Source organism: Nuphar pumila, chromosome 16 (assembly GCF_984573655.1).
Source record: "Nuphar pumila chromosome 16, dmNupPumi1.hap1.1, whole genome shotgun sequence".
In the NCBI taxonomy this organism is placed as follows: Eukaryota; Viridiplantae; Streptophyta; class Magnoliopsida; order Nymphaeales; family Nymphaeaceae; genus Nuphar; species Nuphar pumila.
The window spans coordinates 83,337,303-83,354,722 of NC_143264.1; the positions used below are offsets into that span (position 1 = coordinate 83,337,303).

Genomic DNA, 17,420 nt, shown 5'->3' on the forward strand with positions numbered 1-17,420 from the left:
ACAGCCATGGCCTTCATTTGAATTCAGCCTTGACTTTGAAAGTCCAGATAGTTGTTGAGAGGTTTAAAATGCTCATTTCAAATTTAGCTTTGTGAGTGGCCATTTTTGGGTGGCAACCTTGGGAAAGCTCCACCTCCATTATGAGGTATCTTCCCTAGGGGGGGTCGACCAGGTGGTGGCTCTTTTTATTTTGAGAAGAAATAAATCTGAAAAGGAGGTGAAGGTGCTAGGCGTGGGAGTCTGCTAGTTCACAAGGGAGAAGACCTTGTGTTGTGGTGCTAAGAGTTAACTTTGGGCGTGAAGGATTGTGAGTATGAGTGTGTGATTGAATGTGTGAAAGTGTTGCGTGTGTTCAAGTGTCCTCGATGGTGGTGTTCATGGTTTCATCAGCCCCAGCACGTCGTGGACAACCTGTGTGGATGATGAAGATTGAGTTCTTGTGGCTTAAAAAACATATAGCATTTTCTGTTATCTTGTTTAGCATTTCTTGAAATTTCATGATAGAGATTTTATGATTTGTGATTTCTTGATATTTTGAACTGTGTTGAACTTGTTGAACAACTGTTGATTGTGATTAAGTTGGAATAGAGGTTTCTTAACTTATTATTTCACTTGCTATAGTTGCATTTTTACCAAATCTAAAAATGCGTTTTCAAGATTTGGGTTTATGTTTTAGTCGGATGCAAGTGATTAAAATCCTCTATCAGAGTGCGATAATTTGTTCGGTTCTCCAAAACAGCTGAACAAAAAATTGTGAAATTTGGCATGTTGGAAAGCTTACATGCAACCTGTCAACTTTCATGTTTATTGTTTTGTCTAAATCTATTTCATGAAGCGTCTAAAAGTCTAGAAAATTATGTTGTTTGAATGTGACCTGCATGATTGTTTGTTTATTCCATTTCCTGGCAGAGTTTTGTATTTGAGTCATAACTTGCTTAATATTACCGTGTTTGTCAATCTGATTGTTCTGAACTAATAACACCTTGATTAACAATTTTTATGTTATAAAAATTTGATGAATCAATCGTCTACTACCTCGAAAGTTAGCTTGTTTCCTGTATGCTTAAATCCCAAATCATTTTCTCGAGTAGTTTGGCTCTAAAAATATATCAATGTATTTTCATCATAACTCATTGTGTTTTAATCTAAAAACTACAAATTTTAGCTGGTAGGAAAGATAAGAAAACTCTGCATAACTCGTCTATTATGAGTTTTTCCAAACTCAATTGTCTGAGTATTTGAAAACCCTTCTGAAGTTGATAGTTTGTCCATCAGCTAGACCATAGCAATTTGTCTGTTCGGTCTAGTGAATTTATCAAATCTCGATCATCACATATCCAAAATTTGCGTTCTCAAATCCATTGAAAAGGTCTGCTCATTGCACATCCCTTCCGTGTTTGTACTAACTGTCGAAACAAAGTGCCCTTGCCTCTAATCGAATATTGTTTGAGTAATGTTCTGACTCTACTGTTAAAACATAAACATTGAGCTTTCGAGCGTGGAGATCCATTGGGATCTCATACTGTGCATCAACTTCGTTGCCGACTCCACAACACAAAGCCCCTATGGTATGGACCTGGTCCATTTATAACAAGGTCCTATAAATATTTTTTTTAGGGTTTTCTTATTGAATTCACTTATTTTCTGAGTTTAGGCATTTGTGCAGCTTTAGGGTTTTCTACGAGAGAAGAGAGCCATCATCTACCTTTGTAATTCTCCTTTTTGACAGTGAAAAAGTTGCTCCTTTGCTGCCCATGGATGTAGGCTTCGAACCACGTAAATAGTGTGTGCTTGTTTTCTTCTCTCTCTCTCTCAATAGTGTTTATTCCACTGTACACCTTTCTAGCACTTAACATATCTACAACGCAATATTGAGTCAGAATGACTTAATCAACTGTTATGACTTCTTGTTATTTTGGACTGTGTTGAACTTGTTGAACAACTATTGATTGTGATTAAGTTGGAATAGAGGTTTCTTGTTATTTCACTTGTTAGAATTGCATTTTTACCAAATCTAAAAATGTATTTTCAAGATTCGGGTTTGTGTTTTAGTCGGATGCAAGTGATTAAAATCCTCTGATAGAGTTTGGTAATTTATTTGGTTCTCCTAAACGGATGAACAAAAAATTACGAACTTTGGCTTGTTGAAAATCCGACATTCAACCTATCAACTTTCATGTTTAGCATTTTGTCTAAATCTATTTCGCGAAACGTCTAAAAAGTTTGGCAAATTTTGTTGTTTGAATGTGACCTGCATGCTTATTTATTCCATTTCCTAAAAGAGTTTTGTATTTGAGTCATAACTTGCTTAATATTGCCTTGTTTGTCAATCTAATTGATGTTTTGAACTGATAACACCTTGATTAACAATTTTCATATTATAAAAATTTGATGAGTCAAGTGTCTACTGTCTGAAAAGTTAGCTTGTTTCTTGCATGCTTAAATCCCAAATCGTTTTCTCGAGCAGTTTGGCTCTAAAATAAATCAACGTTTTTTTATCATAACTTTCTATGTTTTAATTCAAAAATTACAAAATTGGGCTGGTTGGAAAGATAAGAAAAATATGCATAACTCGTTTGTTTTGAGTTTTTCCAAACTCAGCCGTCTGAGGGTCCGAAAACCCTCTTGAAGTCGATAGCTTGCCCCTCGGCTAGACCATAGCAATTTGTTTGTTCAGTTCAGTGAATTTATCATATCTCAGTCATCACAGATTCAAAATCTATGTTCTCAGAACCGTTGAAAAGGTGTGCTTATTTTACATCTCTTTTGTGTTCGCACCAACTGTCAAAATAGACTGCCCCTACCTCTAATCGAAGATCGTTTGAGTCATGTTCAGACTCTACTGTTAAAATAAAAAATTGAGCTTATGCGCGTGGAGATCCATTGGGATCTCAGACTGTGGATCATCTTCGTCGTTGACTCCACATCATGAAGCCCCTATTGTGTGAACCTGATCCATTTATAACAAAGTCCTATAAATGTTTTTTTAGGGTTTTCTTATTAAATTCACTTATTTTATGAGTTTATGCATTTGTGCACCTTTAGGGTTTTCTACGAGCAAAGAGAGCCATCATCTACCATTGTAGATGTTATGAAATAAGAAATGACAAGATATATGTTTCGAGAAATGTCACATTTCTTGAAAATGAAAATGGGTTTGATAAAGATAAGACCAAATTGTTTCATTTTTATCTTGCTAACGAACATAATAAAGGTGTTGATTATGATAGTAATGATATCATGATGTGCATGAAAGTGACAATGAGGACATTCATGATGCACATGAGAATGAAGGTCTTGATAACATAGACCATTCACATAATGAAGTTGAAACTTATACTCGACGTACCAAAGATCATCCACTATGTTTCCTAAAAAGATATTCCCAAAATCATGACATAGATTCATCTAGTATTAGTTATGGTTTATTTTTGTCATATTCTTTTCTATTAAAATTTGTTGCATATTTAGACTTTGATTGTAAAAGAGATGTGAATGATCGTCACTCAACTACAGTTTTTTGTATTTTTGTAAGAGATTTGTTGATTTTATGAAAATGCAAGAAGCAACAAAAAATATATTTATCTTCTATAGAAGCAGAGTGCCAAGCTATGACAACCACTACTTATGAGTTGGTATGGTTGAAACAATTGTTAAAAGACTTGGGAGTTCATGTAGCAGAACCCTTCAGATTGTGTTGTGTCAACAAAAGTGCAGTTTACATCATCGACAATCACACATTTTATGAGCGGAGTAAACACATCAAAATGGATTGTCATTATGTCAAAGAAGAATTCTTGAAAAAGAACATTACATTGCCATATGTATCATCGGAGTATCAATTGTGAGACCTTTTTTACCAAAACACTTGTGTCACCAATATTTCAATTTCTCCTTGGCAAACTCTTAGTTGTGGCACTGTGAATTTGAGGAGGGTGATAAGATATGTATATAAATATATAATGTATATATACATTATATATATATATATTATAATTAAATATAAATATAAATATATATATAATGTATATACATTATATATATATATATATTTATCATTGTAATAGCTTAGTCTTTTCTCAGTCTTGTAATAGGTTGTGTCCATTAGGGGCACAACAATCTTTTATTTTTATTTGTAGGACTTTTAGTTTTGTTTTAAGGGCATTATAGTCATCATCCCATAGAGTCATTGGGACCTCCAAGGGCTCTCAAGGGCCATAGTGTGTATAAATAGGGCATTTTCCTCCTGTAAAATCTAATGATTTCTCAAGAATTTAGTTATACAAATCTTTATATTTTTATTGTGTTCTTGGCCCCTAAGTGGTCTATGTGATTGACCCATAAGTGGTCTTTGTGCTTTTGAATATGGTCTTTTTGTAAGCCCATAAAAGGCACTTTTTTATTCTTGTTTCTTTACATTTGTGCACATGTTATATTTTTTCTATATGATTATTGCTGATCAATTTTACACGTTTTCTATTCATTTTACCAATTCATTTATAATTTTTTATTTTTCCATTTTTTAAACTGGGTAACAATTAGTCTTGCTAGTCTTGCCTGGTCTGTGATATTAGTCTGTTTAGGGGACTGCCAACTAGAAAAAACTATGCAAATTTACTTATGAGCTATTTGTCATCTTTATATTTGGTGAAAATTCATGCAAAATGCATGACTTTTATATAGCTTATCATAGATAATGGACACACGAAAACATCAAAGATCGAAGGAGTGAGTGGATATTTCAAGCTTAAGGTTTCACCCTTAGCATCTCAATTACAATGTTTATGTTGCTTTGGGAGTTAAGTTTCATATTAAAATATTTTACAAATTTAAATTCGGTGCTAACAATCTTATATTTTCAATGCAGAAAGTTTCAAGGCAAGAATATCCAAAGAAGAGAGAGCAAAAATTTTTAGATGAGCTAAGGTATGTGTCACAGACCTATTTCCTTCAATAGGCCAGTGCGACGCGATGGACCTTCCTTACTGCCACAAGTCTTATTGTCGCTTGCTTGCCAGTCACAGAAGCTTGTAATTAGAGTGCAAGAGAGAATAAAGTGAGAAGAATTGCAATCACAATGAGGGTGAACAAAAGAAAGCTCAACGCATTTAATACATTCATAATTTAGCCTGTAGACCTCTTGCAGTTAAAGTATATGAGTTGCTCATTCAGGGTACTGATTAATTTGAACCAAGTAGCTTACATCAAACTCAACGAAAGCAAAATAGACTCTAGACACAACTTTACAATGTAAGTCACAAGGGAACATGATCCCCTCTTCAAATCATGCGTTGTCCTCGACGTCATCTGTTTCATGGTAAGCCCTGATTTCAGTCGGGTAGCGATTGTTCATCCGGAAAGCTAGCTCCCATGTAAGTTTTGTTGTTTCGTCACACTGCACTAGGTATTTTTTCGATCCTCCCAAGTAGTTGACCTTGGGGTGAAGGATCTAACTGAGGTGCTTATCGGCTCATTGTATTACTGAGGCCCTCTGCATGATGGAGCACATTGTGACATACTACGTTCTGAATCTCCACCATCTGTATGAAACTGTTTAAGGTTGCACACCTGGAACACCGGGTGCACCTTGAAATTTGGGGCAACTTCAGCTTGTACGTCAGTTTGCCCACCTTCATTGTGATGGTGGATGGTCCTTCATACTTTCTGATCAGTCCGTGGTGCTATCCTCGAAAGATGCTTATGCGACCAGGATAAAGCTTCATCAACACTTGGTCCCTAACTTGGAACCCAACGGGCCGATGATGCTTGTCCACCCACTTCTTCATTCTCTTTGTCGCCTTATGTAGGAATGTCTTCGCCAACTCATTCTGCTTATGTCAGTCTCAAACAAACTGATAGGCGATGGATGACCTTTCATTTTATTGTGCGACAAGAGTATGAGGGGTCAGCGACTGCTGCCCTGTGGCTATTTTAAACGAGTTGTGGCCTGAAGACTCGCTCTTGTGTAGATTGTAACAAAATTATGCTACGTCAAAGAGCTTTACCCAATTTTTCTGGTTGGCACTAACAAAGTGCTTAAGGTACTGCTCAAGTATCTCGTTGATACGCGTTGTTTGCCCATCGGTCTGTGGATGAAAGCTTGTTGAAAATAATAAATCAGAGTCAAGTAGCTGAAATACTTCACGCCAAAACTTATCCGTGAAACGAGCATCACGATCACTCACAATGATCTTTGGTATGCCCTAGTACTTCACCACATGCTTTACAAATAACTCAACAGTATTTTCTGAAAGGCACTCCTTAGAAGTTGGGATGAAGGTGACATACTTTGAAAAATGATCAACCACCACAAGGATAGAGTTGGTGCCATCTATATTTGACAGACTAACAATGAAGTCCATGAAAATACTTTTCCAAGAACGTTTTGGAATCGATAGAGGCTCAAGGAGATCGACTGTCTTCTGGTTGGTCTCCTTGTCTTGCTGGCAGACAAGGCACGCTCATGCATACCTCTCCACGTCGTCTCTCATCTGCGGTCAATAGTAGCCACGCTCAAGAAGGGTTAAGGTTCGCTCCTGACCAGGATGACCGACCCATAATGTATCATGACACTCTTTAAGCAACTCTTAGTGGAGGCTTCCATATAGTGGCACGAAGATGGGTTGTTCATTTGTCACGAGGAGGCCATCCTGTAGCCAAAATCGTTGGGTCTTACATGCCTGTGTCAGAGAAACAAGATATTGCATTGTCGGATCTTGTTGCGTACCTTTACGGATGCGGCTTAGCAAAATGCCTTCAAAATGCACTTCGAAAGGCTTTGCACGCGCAATAGTCAGTTTAGCCTTGCAGCTCAAATCGTCCACAACTACATTGGTCTTCCCAACCTTGTACTCTAAGGCAAAGTCAAATTCAGCCAAAACATCTCTCAACAAGGTTGCTTTGGCGTCAACTTCTTATGTGTTTGAAAATAGCTCATGACGATATTGTCTGTCTTGATGAAGAACTAGGCACCAATAAGATAATGTTGTCAAGTCTTGAAGCAGTGCACAATGACCATCATCTCATTGCCTTATCATTATTGTTGCAAATAGACCAATTCATATTGTATCGGTGAAAAATCAATTCCAAAATAGGTATTAGTTTATTTTAATATTTAAAAATATTTTGAATATCATTTTAGTATTTCAATGACACAAGTCTTACGATTGGTTAAAGATGGGCTGATTAGCTGGATTCCGTTCAGAATCAAAACCTGCCGATTCTCTCAGTCATTTAAAAATCGATTCAGCCTCCGGATCTGAGAGCATTGGGTAAATTGACCATATAAAATATGGAGAGGAATCGAGTGGGCTAGATTTTTTTTGTTTTTCTTTTCTGTTAAAAAAAGACCCTCATTGTTAACCATGTCTTCCAAATACAACTATTTGTTCCCCAAGAATTGGCTGTATATCCTCCTTGTGACCCCAACGGCCAAGTCAAACTACTCAGAGAAACAACCATCTCTCTCTCTATTTATAAATTCTCATTTGCCATCCTGTCTCTTTTTTAGTTTTTTCTTGGTCTGGCTTCTGCTTCACGATCTCTCCATCTCCCTCCTCTCTCTTTCTATCTCCATGGCTGATTACGGCCATAACAGAACGTATGGAGACAGAAGGATTGAGATTGTGAGAGGGAAGACGTTCAGTGTAAACCAGACCCGGCTGGAGCCTCGAACCTCTCCACCACCACCAATCGCCGCCGCTTCCAACAGCAACAAGGCCAAGAGGAAGAAGGGCATCTCCATTAGCAAGTCATGGAACGACCCGGAGATGAAGCGCAGGAGACGCGTCGCCAGTTACAAGGCGTACGCCGTGGAGGGGAAGGTGAAGGCTTCCTTTAGCAAGGGCATCCGGTGGATCAAGGAAAAGTGCTCCGGCCTCATTCATGGTTGCTAGTCTTATCCTTCTCTGGATTATTGATTCTCTTCTTCTTCTTCCTCTTCTCATTATTGTTGTTGTCAAGTTTATGTTTGTGGGTATTGATGATACAGCATCAAAGAGGTGTTATATGTTGCCCCCCACTTGAAAATCGTTAGGTTTTCTCAAGTGGTAGAATCCATTGCTTTGCAGCTTCTGCCTGCTCATATGCTTTTCTTTCTATCCGGAATTAAAAGGAGAAAAAAACGAATAAAAACTATTGTTGGGTTGTTTGTATCTATTCGTTTGTCGGTCGATTTAAAGGCGCCGCAGAATCATCATTTTTTGCTTGGAATTGGATGGTTTTAATCGGAGCTCCTATCGGAAAAAAAAACCACCATCAAAGCAAAGGGTTATGAAGAATGGGTTGCATATTGATCTTCTCTTGTTTGGTACTCGTTGGATTTCCTTCAAAGGATGGAAAGGAAAAGAAAACTAATGACGGGTTCTTCGTGATTGGTCACTTTGTATAATGGGAAATTCTTTGCCCAATTCCCACTATCTATTTTATATTTAATATAAACTTATGCTGCCATGAGTATCTGTTTTTTTTTTTTTTGGTTTGAAGAGCAGAACCCTCACCAAGAATCGGGTCATTTAATCGGCCCGCGTTCCGGATAGGTAAAACTCCTAGTTGAGGACTTGATCAGCCCCATGCATCTAAGTCATTGCCATGCAGGAGTTAAGGATTCAATTTATATTTTGAATTTTGTTATTATGTGGATTATTTTAGTATTTAATTCATTTATAATAAATATTAGATTGTGTATTATATTCAATACCTAGATTTTATTAGATTATCATAAGTTTTATCTTTCAGAGGGTTATTAGATTAGGGAATCTCAATGAACAATAAAAAAAGTCAAAAAAGTAAAGTTGTGATATGAAATTTAATTATTTTTTATTTTCAGATATTTTCATGGTTTTCTTAGTTATTTTTATTTTAATAATTGATTGGCTATCAAATCCTGTGGGCTTGGTGCATGTTGCACGATTTCTGCTCAAACGTGCTTGGAGAATTTTAGAAATGGCTTTAACATTGCTTGGGTACAATTATAACAGTTGGGCGTGAAGGCGTAGGTTCAAGTAATAATTAAGGATGGGCACTTCTTGCAAAAAAGTAGAAGTTTAGGAATAGGGGTGTCAACGAGTCGGGTTTGGTTCAGATTCAGGTAAAACCAGACTTAAGACCAGATTTTTAGGTATGGTATCCGGTCCAGACCCGAGTCTAATATGATCCACTATAAGAAAAAACATACTTGGATTCGATAATAACTACATGAACCAACCCCGGACCATACCTGGTAAAGCCATATTTTTTTTATCATTTTTATATTAAAAATTTATGGGTCTTAATCGGAACTCGGGATGGGCCTGAATCTGGTCTAAAATTTCACAAACTATACTCGGGTCCATGTATTAATCGGACCTTGGAGTCCAGACCCAGGTCTTAATCGGGTCTTCTTATTTATCACCGTACCCGGACCCTATAGGGTTTGGTTTGGGTCGGGTGCCGGTAAACCAGGCCCATTGACACTCTAGTTAGTAACGACCAACTGCTTTTCTCCTATGTCACACTAATACTTCATTTTGACTTTTATTCATCTTATTACATGGTAATATCTGAAAAACTTTATGGCCGTATTTTCATCAACAACCATATTCATGTGGCATAGTTTCTCACCAACACTCCAGCTGCTGTTTGTTAGGAGCAGTTTGTGCAAGTCACCATGTGACCAGACGTTGTAAGTTCAAATCCCACTTGTATGAGTGGTTGAATAACTGCTTGGTTGAGAGGACATGACACCATGTCATTGTCGAATCAAATGCCTCCTAAGAGACTTGGGTTCGAATCCTATAAGGGTTATCCACCACCTTGACTCAAAAAAGAAAAAAATTTGCTTACAAAAATTACTCGAGCCCATATGATCGATGTGACATTTAATGTCAACCCAACTAAAATGTTATTTCTTTATTTTCCCATTTTCCCTCTCTTTTAAGGAGAAACTCATCTGTTTCTTTTCTTTTTAATTTTATAAGTTTCTCTTCTATGTTTCCCTTTCTTGTCAACGTATGGGTTTTGCTCTTTTTAATATTAAAGCTTATTGGCGGATTTCAATGGGAGCAATCAAGGTTTAAAAAAAGAGAGGCATATATGTCGCTACAATTGCTTGAACTTATAATCTAGTTGGAATCTCATGGTGCAAGCTGCCTCAATGTAAAGTCATTGATGCATTTCGCATGGTTGATTTAGTAAGAACCGATTTTTGGATAACTTCTTTTCAATGAAAACCATACTTTTTTAGTAAAAAAGAAATCAGTGCATTCATAACAATTGAATTTTGCATTGATGAAAAACAAACATTCATGTCAAAATCCAGTGATTAAAAAACAGGTTCCTATAAATCAAAGGCATGTAAATGACATCTATAATGTTGGATGTAACGAAGAAACCCCCCCAAAAGAAGTGTTTTGCTAAGTTGAATGTAGCAAGTATTAATCAACCCAAAATAAAACCCTTATTAAATGTAGAAAAGCATGTCCAAATCAAACACACATTTAACCTATATATATATATATATAGTAACTAAAATATGTAAACTGGCACTCAGATTTTCATAGGCTTTTTTTTCTTAAATTTTCCCGTACAGATGTTATCTAGATGCATGGTTTTATAGAAATAGACTCTTGGATCATCCTATTACTATGTATAAAAAGATCTTTTAAGGCTTGAAAATCAATGACTCATAATTTTCATAAATATGCAAGCATAAAAAAAACATTTTTCTTGATCCTATTACGATGATCCAATAAACAATTCCAAGCAAATGAACCACATTGAATGCATCTGCAGGGTTAGATTTGCAAAAAAAAAACTATAAAAATATTTTCTCATACCATTTTACATATTTCAATTTTCCTATATATATATATATATATAATCATTAAAATATGAGAACTACAAATATGGGTGTTTCTAATGTTTTTTTTTTTTGCAAATCCAACCATGTGGAAGCGCTTGGCATGGTGAATTTGCTAGGAATCAACCATTGAATCGTGTTTTCAATGAAAAATGCAAATTTTGACTACTTGAATATTTATGAAGATTATGAGCCATTGATTTTAAAGCCTTAAAAAAATCTTGTTTATGCATCAAAATTGGATGATTCAAAAGCAGTTTCTTATAAAACAAGGCATGTAGATAACATCTGTAGAGTTAGATTCAAGATAAGAACAAAAAATCCATGCTCCTTATTTCTCATTATATATATATATATATATATATATATATATACATGTGTGTGTGAAAAATGGTCATTGTCTAACACTTTTTGGTCTTATCGCCAGCCTACCACTAGCGAATAGGGTTTTTCAAGTTATTTTTTTGCAAATATGACCCTTCATATGTGTTTGGCATGGTAGACTTAATAGGAAGTGACACTTGGATCATATTTTTTTATAAAAATATATTTTTTAAGTATTAAATATTTTTTTAAATTGTAGACCATTGATTTTTAAATCTTATAAAACCTATCTGTGTGTTGGAATCCAACGATCCAAGAGTCGATTGCCATAAGATCACACAGGTTTTAGAAAAATTAGAAAAAAAGCCCTTCTACAGTCTAATAGAATGGCGGTAGGCCAAAAAGTGTTAGGCAGCTACCATCACCTATATATATGGTTTACTCCTTCAAAATCTTTATTTTAGATATGTTTTTTTGGCAAATCTGACTTTATAGATGTGATTTTCATTAGACTCTTGAATTAAGTTTTTTGAGGTAAGATTTTATAACATAAAAAGTTTTAGAAATTTTGGAGTTGATTTTTTTCCTAGTAAAACCCTAACTAAAAAAAGGTGTGCCTTAGGGTCTATTCATATGTTTTCAACCATGGAAATCACATCAATACTGTCAAATTTAACAAAGAACGTATCTAACATGCCAATTTTGATGGGGAGTACAACAGTGGACCATATCCCTCCTCTCTATATATACACCACTTTCTATATATGCACACACGCACATGCACCTAGACTTACATTTATAATCGGGCTGAGCCGGGCTGGACCTAGGCCTGGTTTGAGCCAGCCGGCCCATGGGCTGCCCTGACCACCCTTAACGACCAATACCATCCACACTGCCACATGGGACTGAAGATCAGGTGCAATCACACTACACACCAAAAATGTATCGCTGCACCTGCACATGTCTGCATCCCATCTCATTGTTGGGCCCCACAGCTGAGCTGACGGGCGGTATCCCACAGATGAAGGGTGGTCAGGTGCAGCGGCACACTTTCAATGTGCAATGTGATTGCACCTGATCTGCCCCCATCGAAGGTTTTCTTGAACTTGGTCTGGTTTTTCAGGTATTCTCCAAAATGCCGCTCTTCAACAACCACCCCTATTGTTGGATCCTCATGAACAAGGTTGTTAAATGCAATAAGGCAAAGCGAGGCGTTGAGCATGTTATGAAGCGAGGCGTAAGCCTCGAGGCGTTGAAGCGTAAGCTTCATGATCAAAATAATAAAATATATAATATTAATAAAATAGCACTGGTAAATGGTTTTTTAATATAAATATACATATATGAGTTTGTTATATACATATATGAGTTTGTTTGATGATTGATTTAGTAAATATAAGGTTTTTGAAGGACTTGAAAAATAAATAGCTCCCAATTTTTGAAATTATAACCTTGAATTTGTTTCCATCAAAAACGGCCTAAACAAAAAAAAAAATCTTAGTGATGCATATGTTTTTTTTTTCTTTGACATATCAAATGCATACATGCAATAGAACTATCATGAAACTATAGTTTTTCAGCAATGCACTTTAATTTGCGCACATCTCTTACTTATATACAGGTATATGTAAATTTAAGTTAGTTATACTAATGCAAGATTTTTAGTGGTTTGCCACCACGCAATTAATCGGGAGCTATTAATGCTATTGAAACTTGCATCAAACATTTAGCTGAAATCATAGTGAGGGAAATCCAAACAGTGTTATATTTGAAATTATTTTAGATAATTATGTATTCAAAGCAATTCCAGAACGCTTCAGGTACTGAGGGTGCGCCTCAGTACCTTGAGCGTGCTCCTCGCATGTGAGGCGTACGCCTCTCACAACACTGCTCATGAATGGTAAATAATGTGAGCCCCCTTTTTCAATTGTCATAAATGCTCTCAGAGTTTCCTGCAAAAGGGTGTCAACGGGTCGGGTTTACCTGTACCGACCCGGACCAAACGCCTCTCACAACACTGCTCATGTATGGTGATAATTCGGAGCTGTACATGAATCTGGGTATAGTTTGTGAAATTTTATACAAGTCCCTGGCCCCACCAAAGTTTCGATTAAGAGCCGCAATTTTTAAATGTAAAAATGATAAACAATATTATTTTACCAGGTATGGTCTGGGTTTGGTTCATGTAGTTTTTAGCTAGTCTGGGTATGTTTTTTCTTATAGTGGACCCAATTATCAGTCCCGACCCGATACCATACCCAAAAATTGGGTCCTGGTCTGGTTTCACCTGAGTCCGAACCAAGCCCGACCATTGACACCTTTAATAAAAACCTTCCTAATCTGATCAACTGAATGGTTGGATCTGGTTTGGGATCCAAAAAAATCGAAACCAATTAGGTAAAAAGCTGATTGCATTCATAGTCACAAATATCGCCGATAGATTGAATTTCTCGCCCAAAAAACACACACGTAAAAAAAAAACAAATTATTGCCGATTAAAATGCAATGACAAATCGTATCTGCTTAGATCTCTTCCAACCTATGAGCGGCAAGCCCACGATCCCAACCTAAATTGTCCCCATTTATTGGACCTATTTGAAGACTAGTAACAAGTAAAAAAAAAATGGATTATAATGGCACGACAAGCCGTGGTTAGGGATGTCAATTATGAACCGGATTTTATACATCTGACTGGATTTGATTTTATTTAGCTGCATTTGGTAAGCCAAAACAATATCAGATTATAATCGGATGTGGATGTGGTTTTGATGTTTTTGCTACCGAATTGGATCAATTTCCAAATTTGCCAGATATCCAAATTCATAAAGCCGGATCCGGTATAAGCTTGTAACCATCAAATTTGAATCCGTTTAGCTAACATCCAATTAGTTGAATATGATATTGACTACATCCCATGTGAATCCTAACCGTTTACATCCCCCAAAATTTTAAGCCTATCTTGGTCAATTGACGAGTGATGCACCAGCCACATTCAAAATCAAATAATTTTTTTTTTATACAGAGAAAGCTGGGGTTAGGCAGACGCTTACCAGTTATACAACTATACCATTGGGATTTGAACTTGCAACGTCCCAACACAAGGTAACGTGCACTAACTGCTCCTGCCAGATAAGCGCAGCCACCGTTGGTCAAAGTCAAATATTCAGAGCGCAGTAGTAGCGCAATGAACAAGTCCAGCACCCTAGGAAAAGACGTTTTGACCCTTGATAAATATTTCAGAAGCAAGAGGCTTTTTTTTGTCAGCCACCCCTTTATAAAAGCCCCTCCCCCGCCCATCGTCGATCACTCTCTCAAATTATCAAAAGAGTGGAGGAAAGAAAATATATGGGTCCGTTTCGCCACTTCTTGCCTGCTCTCCTCTTCTTCATCCTCATTCTCCACGTCGCTACCAGTGACCCTGTAAGTACCATCATCACCATCATCATTATTGTCGTTATCATGATAATCATAATTATCATCAGCATCAGCATCATGCATGACTGTGATGATCATGGTTAATGGTAGGCCGAATCAGAATCATGTCGAGACCAATGATGTGCTTGTTTCGTAACCTTTCCAAGGAAAGAGGCCCCTTTCCTATGAAAGAGGGCCTATTTCCTAAGTGGGGTAAAACAAACATTTTCACAAGAAATACGTGGTGGAATGGGCATAATAAATACAAAAAGATTGTCTTTCCTATCAAAATGGGGTTACACTTCCCTTCCACACGGGGAACCACTTTCCCTTATGGGCATCTCTTTCAAGGAAATGTATCTTCCTTCCTCTCTAGTTCTTATGGGCCAATACATATTGTGTGTATCAGCAGAAAATTGATACGCATCATTCCTGAATCGGCTATTTTTAATAATTATAAAAAATACTAAAAACAATTTGTAATATTATTTTAATTATTTTAACACGTGTCACGTCCTGATTGATACGTAATGTTTTATTTATTTTATGGCCGATACAGAAAGATTCATCACCTGAGTATCGGTATAGGCAGATACAACTGAATCGTTGGCCAAACGATTCAGGGCTGATACAGATACTGACAACATTGAATGTAGGCGTCATTTTTATCATAATCATGATCGTGAATGTATGGATGTGTGGATGCATGTCATGACAGAGCGACGACGACTGCGTCTACACCGTCTACGTCCGGACCGGGTCTATAATCAAGGGCGGAACCGACTCCAAGATCTCCCTCACCGTCTCCGATTCTTCTAACAGTCGGGGAGTCCATGTGGCGGACTTGGAGTTATGGGGGCTTATGATGGACGGCCACGATTACTTCGAGCGTGGCAACCTCGACATCTTCAGCGGGCGTGGGAGGTGCCTGGACCGTTCAATCTGCTACCTAAACCTCACATCCGACGGTAGGGGGACGCATCCTGGCTGGTACTGTGAGTACGTGGAGGTGACGGCGACGGGACCGTTCCTGGGGTGCAGCCAGACCACCTTCTACGTCCGTCAGTGGCTGTCCTTGGACGTCCCACCCTACCTCCTCACCTCTCTCATCGATGGCTGTGCCGTCCTTAGTACTACCACCACCAATCCAGCTGGAAGGTCCGTCTTCTATGGCGCTAATGCCCATTATGGATCATCATCATCAGTGGCATCATCATCAACAGCATGATCGTCATCATCATCAACATCACTTAGTTTTCCTCTTTTTTCAAGTGCTGTCTTTCAGCAGCTTAGAAACTCCGCTCTCCCTTTACAGTGCCCTATAAAAGCATGTTTGATGGCGTGTCCCGGAAGTAAGTCGCGCTCATCAACATTGATACCCTTTTACTGGAACACCGCTTTAAAAAATCTAAGATTCATGTCCGGGCTAAAATCCATAATAAACACGTTAAAACACTTATATGGTGAGGCGGATCAAGTCATGCGATCCAAAACAAAGTTATCCCATACAACATAAAAACCATACACCAAAATACAAAGAATAACTTTTTTTTTTGTCCAGTCAAAACAAACATTGGGCGCAGTATAGTTGTTACAAAAACAAGTTCTGGCTGTTGCCTGCTGTTTCATCCAATATCAGACAAGCAATCATACACACCCTAAGGCAAGTTTGCAAGTGAGAATGTCATAAGGAAAATGTGAGTGAAAAAACAAGGTATAGTCTTCCAACTCTTCCAAATGAGAGAATTTTTCATATGATATCCTTCAAAATAAGAGAACAAATGTCCCTTCAAGGACTTAGAAGCCTCCTAGCAGCTTATAAAGGCATGAAAACTTTATATACATATACCACCACAAACAATTATCGTTAATTATTACATGAAAAGTAAGATTTTGAATGACTGTTTCGATTTTCTTTTAATTTACAACTGGAAGAAACTGCACCCGGCATGAAGACCTGATCGCGCTTGCTCACCGCCTGCCAAGCTTAAAACTCTTAGGCTAGAACCCCTGCCCCCAGGGCCCACCCCACCCCACCCCACCCATGAGAATCAAACCTTGATCAATCAGCCAAGGCCCCACCCCACTAAGCCAACCCCTCTTGGTGAGGCTGTATCAAATTTAAAATGCATTATGTTACTTGTTCAGCTATAAGCCTTTTTTTTTTTATTGAAATCAACAAGTGTACTTGTGTTAATTAAAATCAGCTTTGTCCTAAAGTGGCAACGTTTAACATTGCTTCATCAAGTTTGGAACCACATGCCCCAAAGGGGTTTGGCATACTGGGATGAGGCCTAGGCCGCTAGGTAGGCGGTCTAGGTTCAAATCCCATGGGTGTCACCTCTTGTGCAAGCCAAAGGTTGGGTGCTCCTTGAAGGCAAAGGGTAAGCCCGTGAAGTTTTACACTGTCAGGACAACGATCGTAAGTACGAGAGACAAAGCTAGTGCAGCTATGTTTCTAATCCTGTGGTGGTTTATCCGTGTAAATATATAAAAAAAAAGGTTCAGAACCACATGTACAAGAGGCAATTGGAGCCTATGACAATTCCACATTTTGCATTGCATATCAATTAGAACTCCAATGAAACCTATCTGGTAAGTGCTTGGAGAGGCCCAAAGAAGAACGTCTTATTTCGGGGAACATGATGATGTACGATTTTAAGGCAAGAAAGACTGGATCGTGGAGCAGTTTTGATGCAAGAGTAGAGCAGTGTGCAATATAGATCTAAGAGATTCATTTGGATTTAATTTTTAGTTTAGGTTTTTATTTATATTTGGAATTTTATTATGTAATGCATCTATCTTATATTCAATTTAGAATTAGGTTTTCTTATGTTTCTTGTAA

The 17,420-nt window shown here is 37.5% G+C and overlaps 1 protein-coding gene and 1 pseudogene across 1 annotated transcript; both read left to right on the forward strand.

Annotated features, from left to right (window-relative positions):
• The first annotated feature begins 7,574 nt into the window (after nt 1–7,574).
• LOC149813883 (uncharacterized) lies at nt 7,575–7,895 on the forward strand. The gene has a single exon (XM_089991219.1). The coding sequence runs from the start codon at nt 7,575–7,577 to the stop codon at nt 7,893–7,895; it is 321 nt and encodes a 106-aa protein (XP_089847345.1).
• Nucleotides 7,896–14,865: 6,970 nt separating this feature from the next.
• Nucleotides 14,866–15,803, forward strand: LOC149813884 (PLAT domain-containing protein 3 pseudogene; annotated as a pseudogene).
• The last annotated feature ends 1,617 nt before the right edge of the window (nt 15,804–17,420 follow it).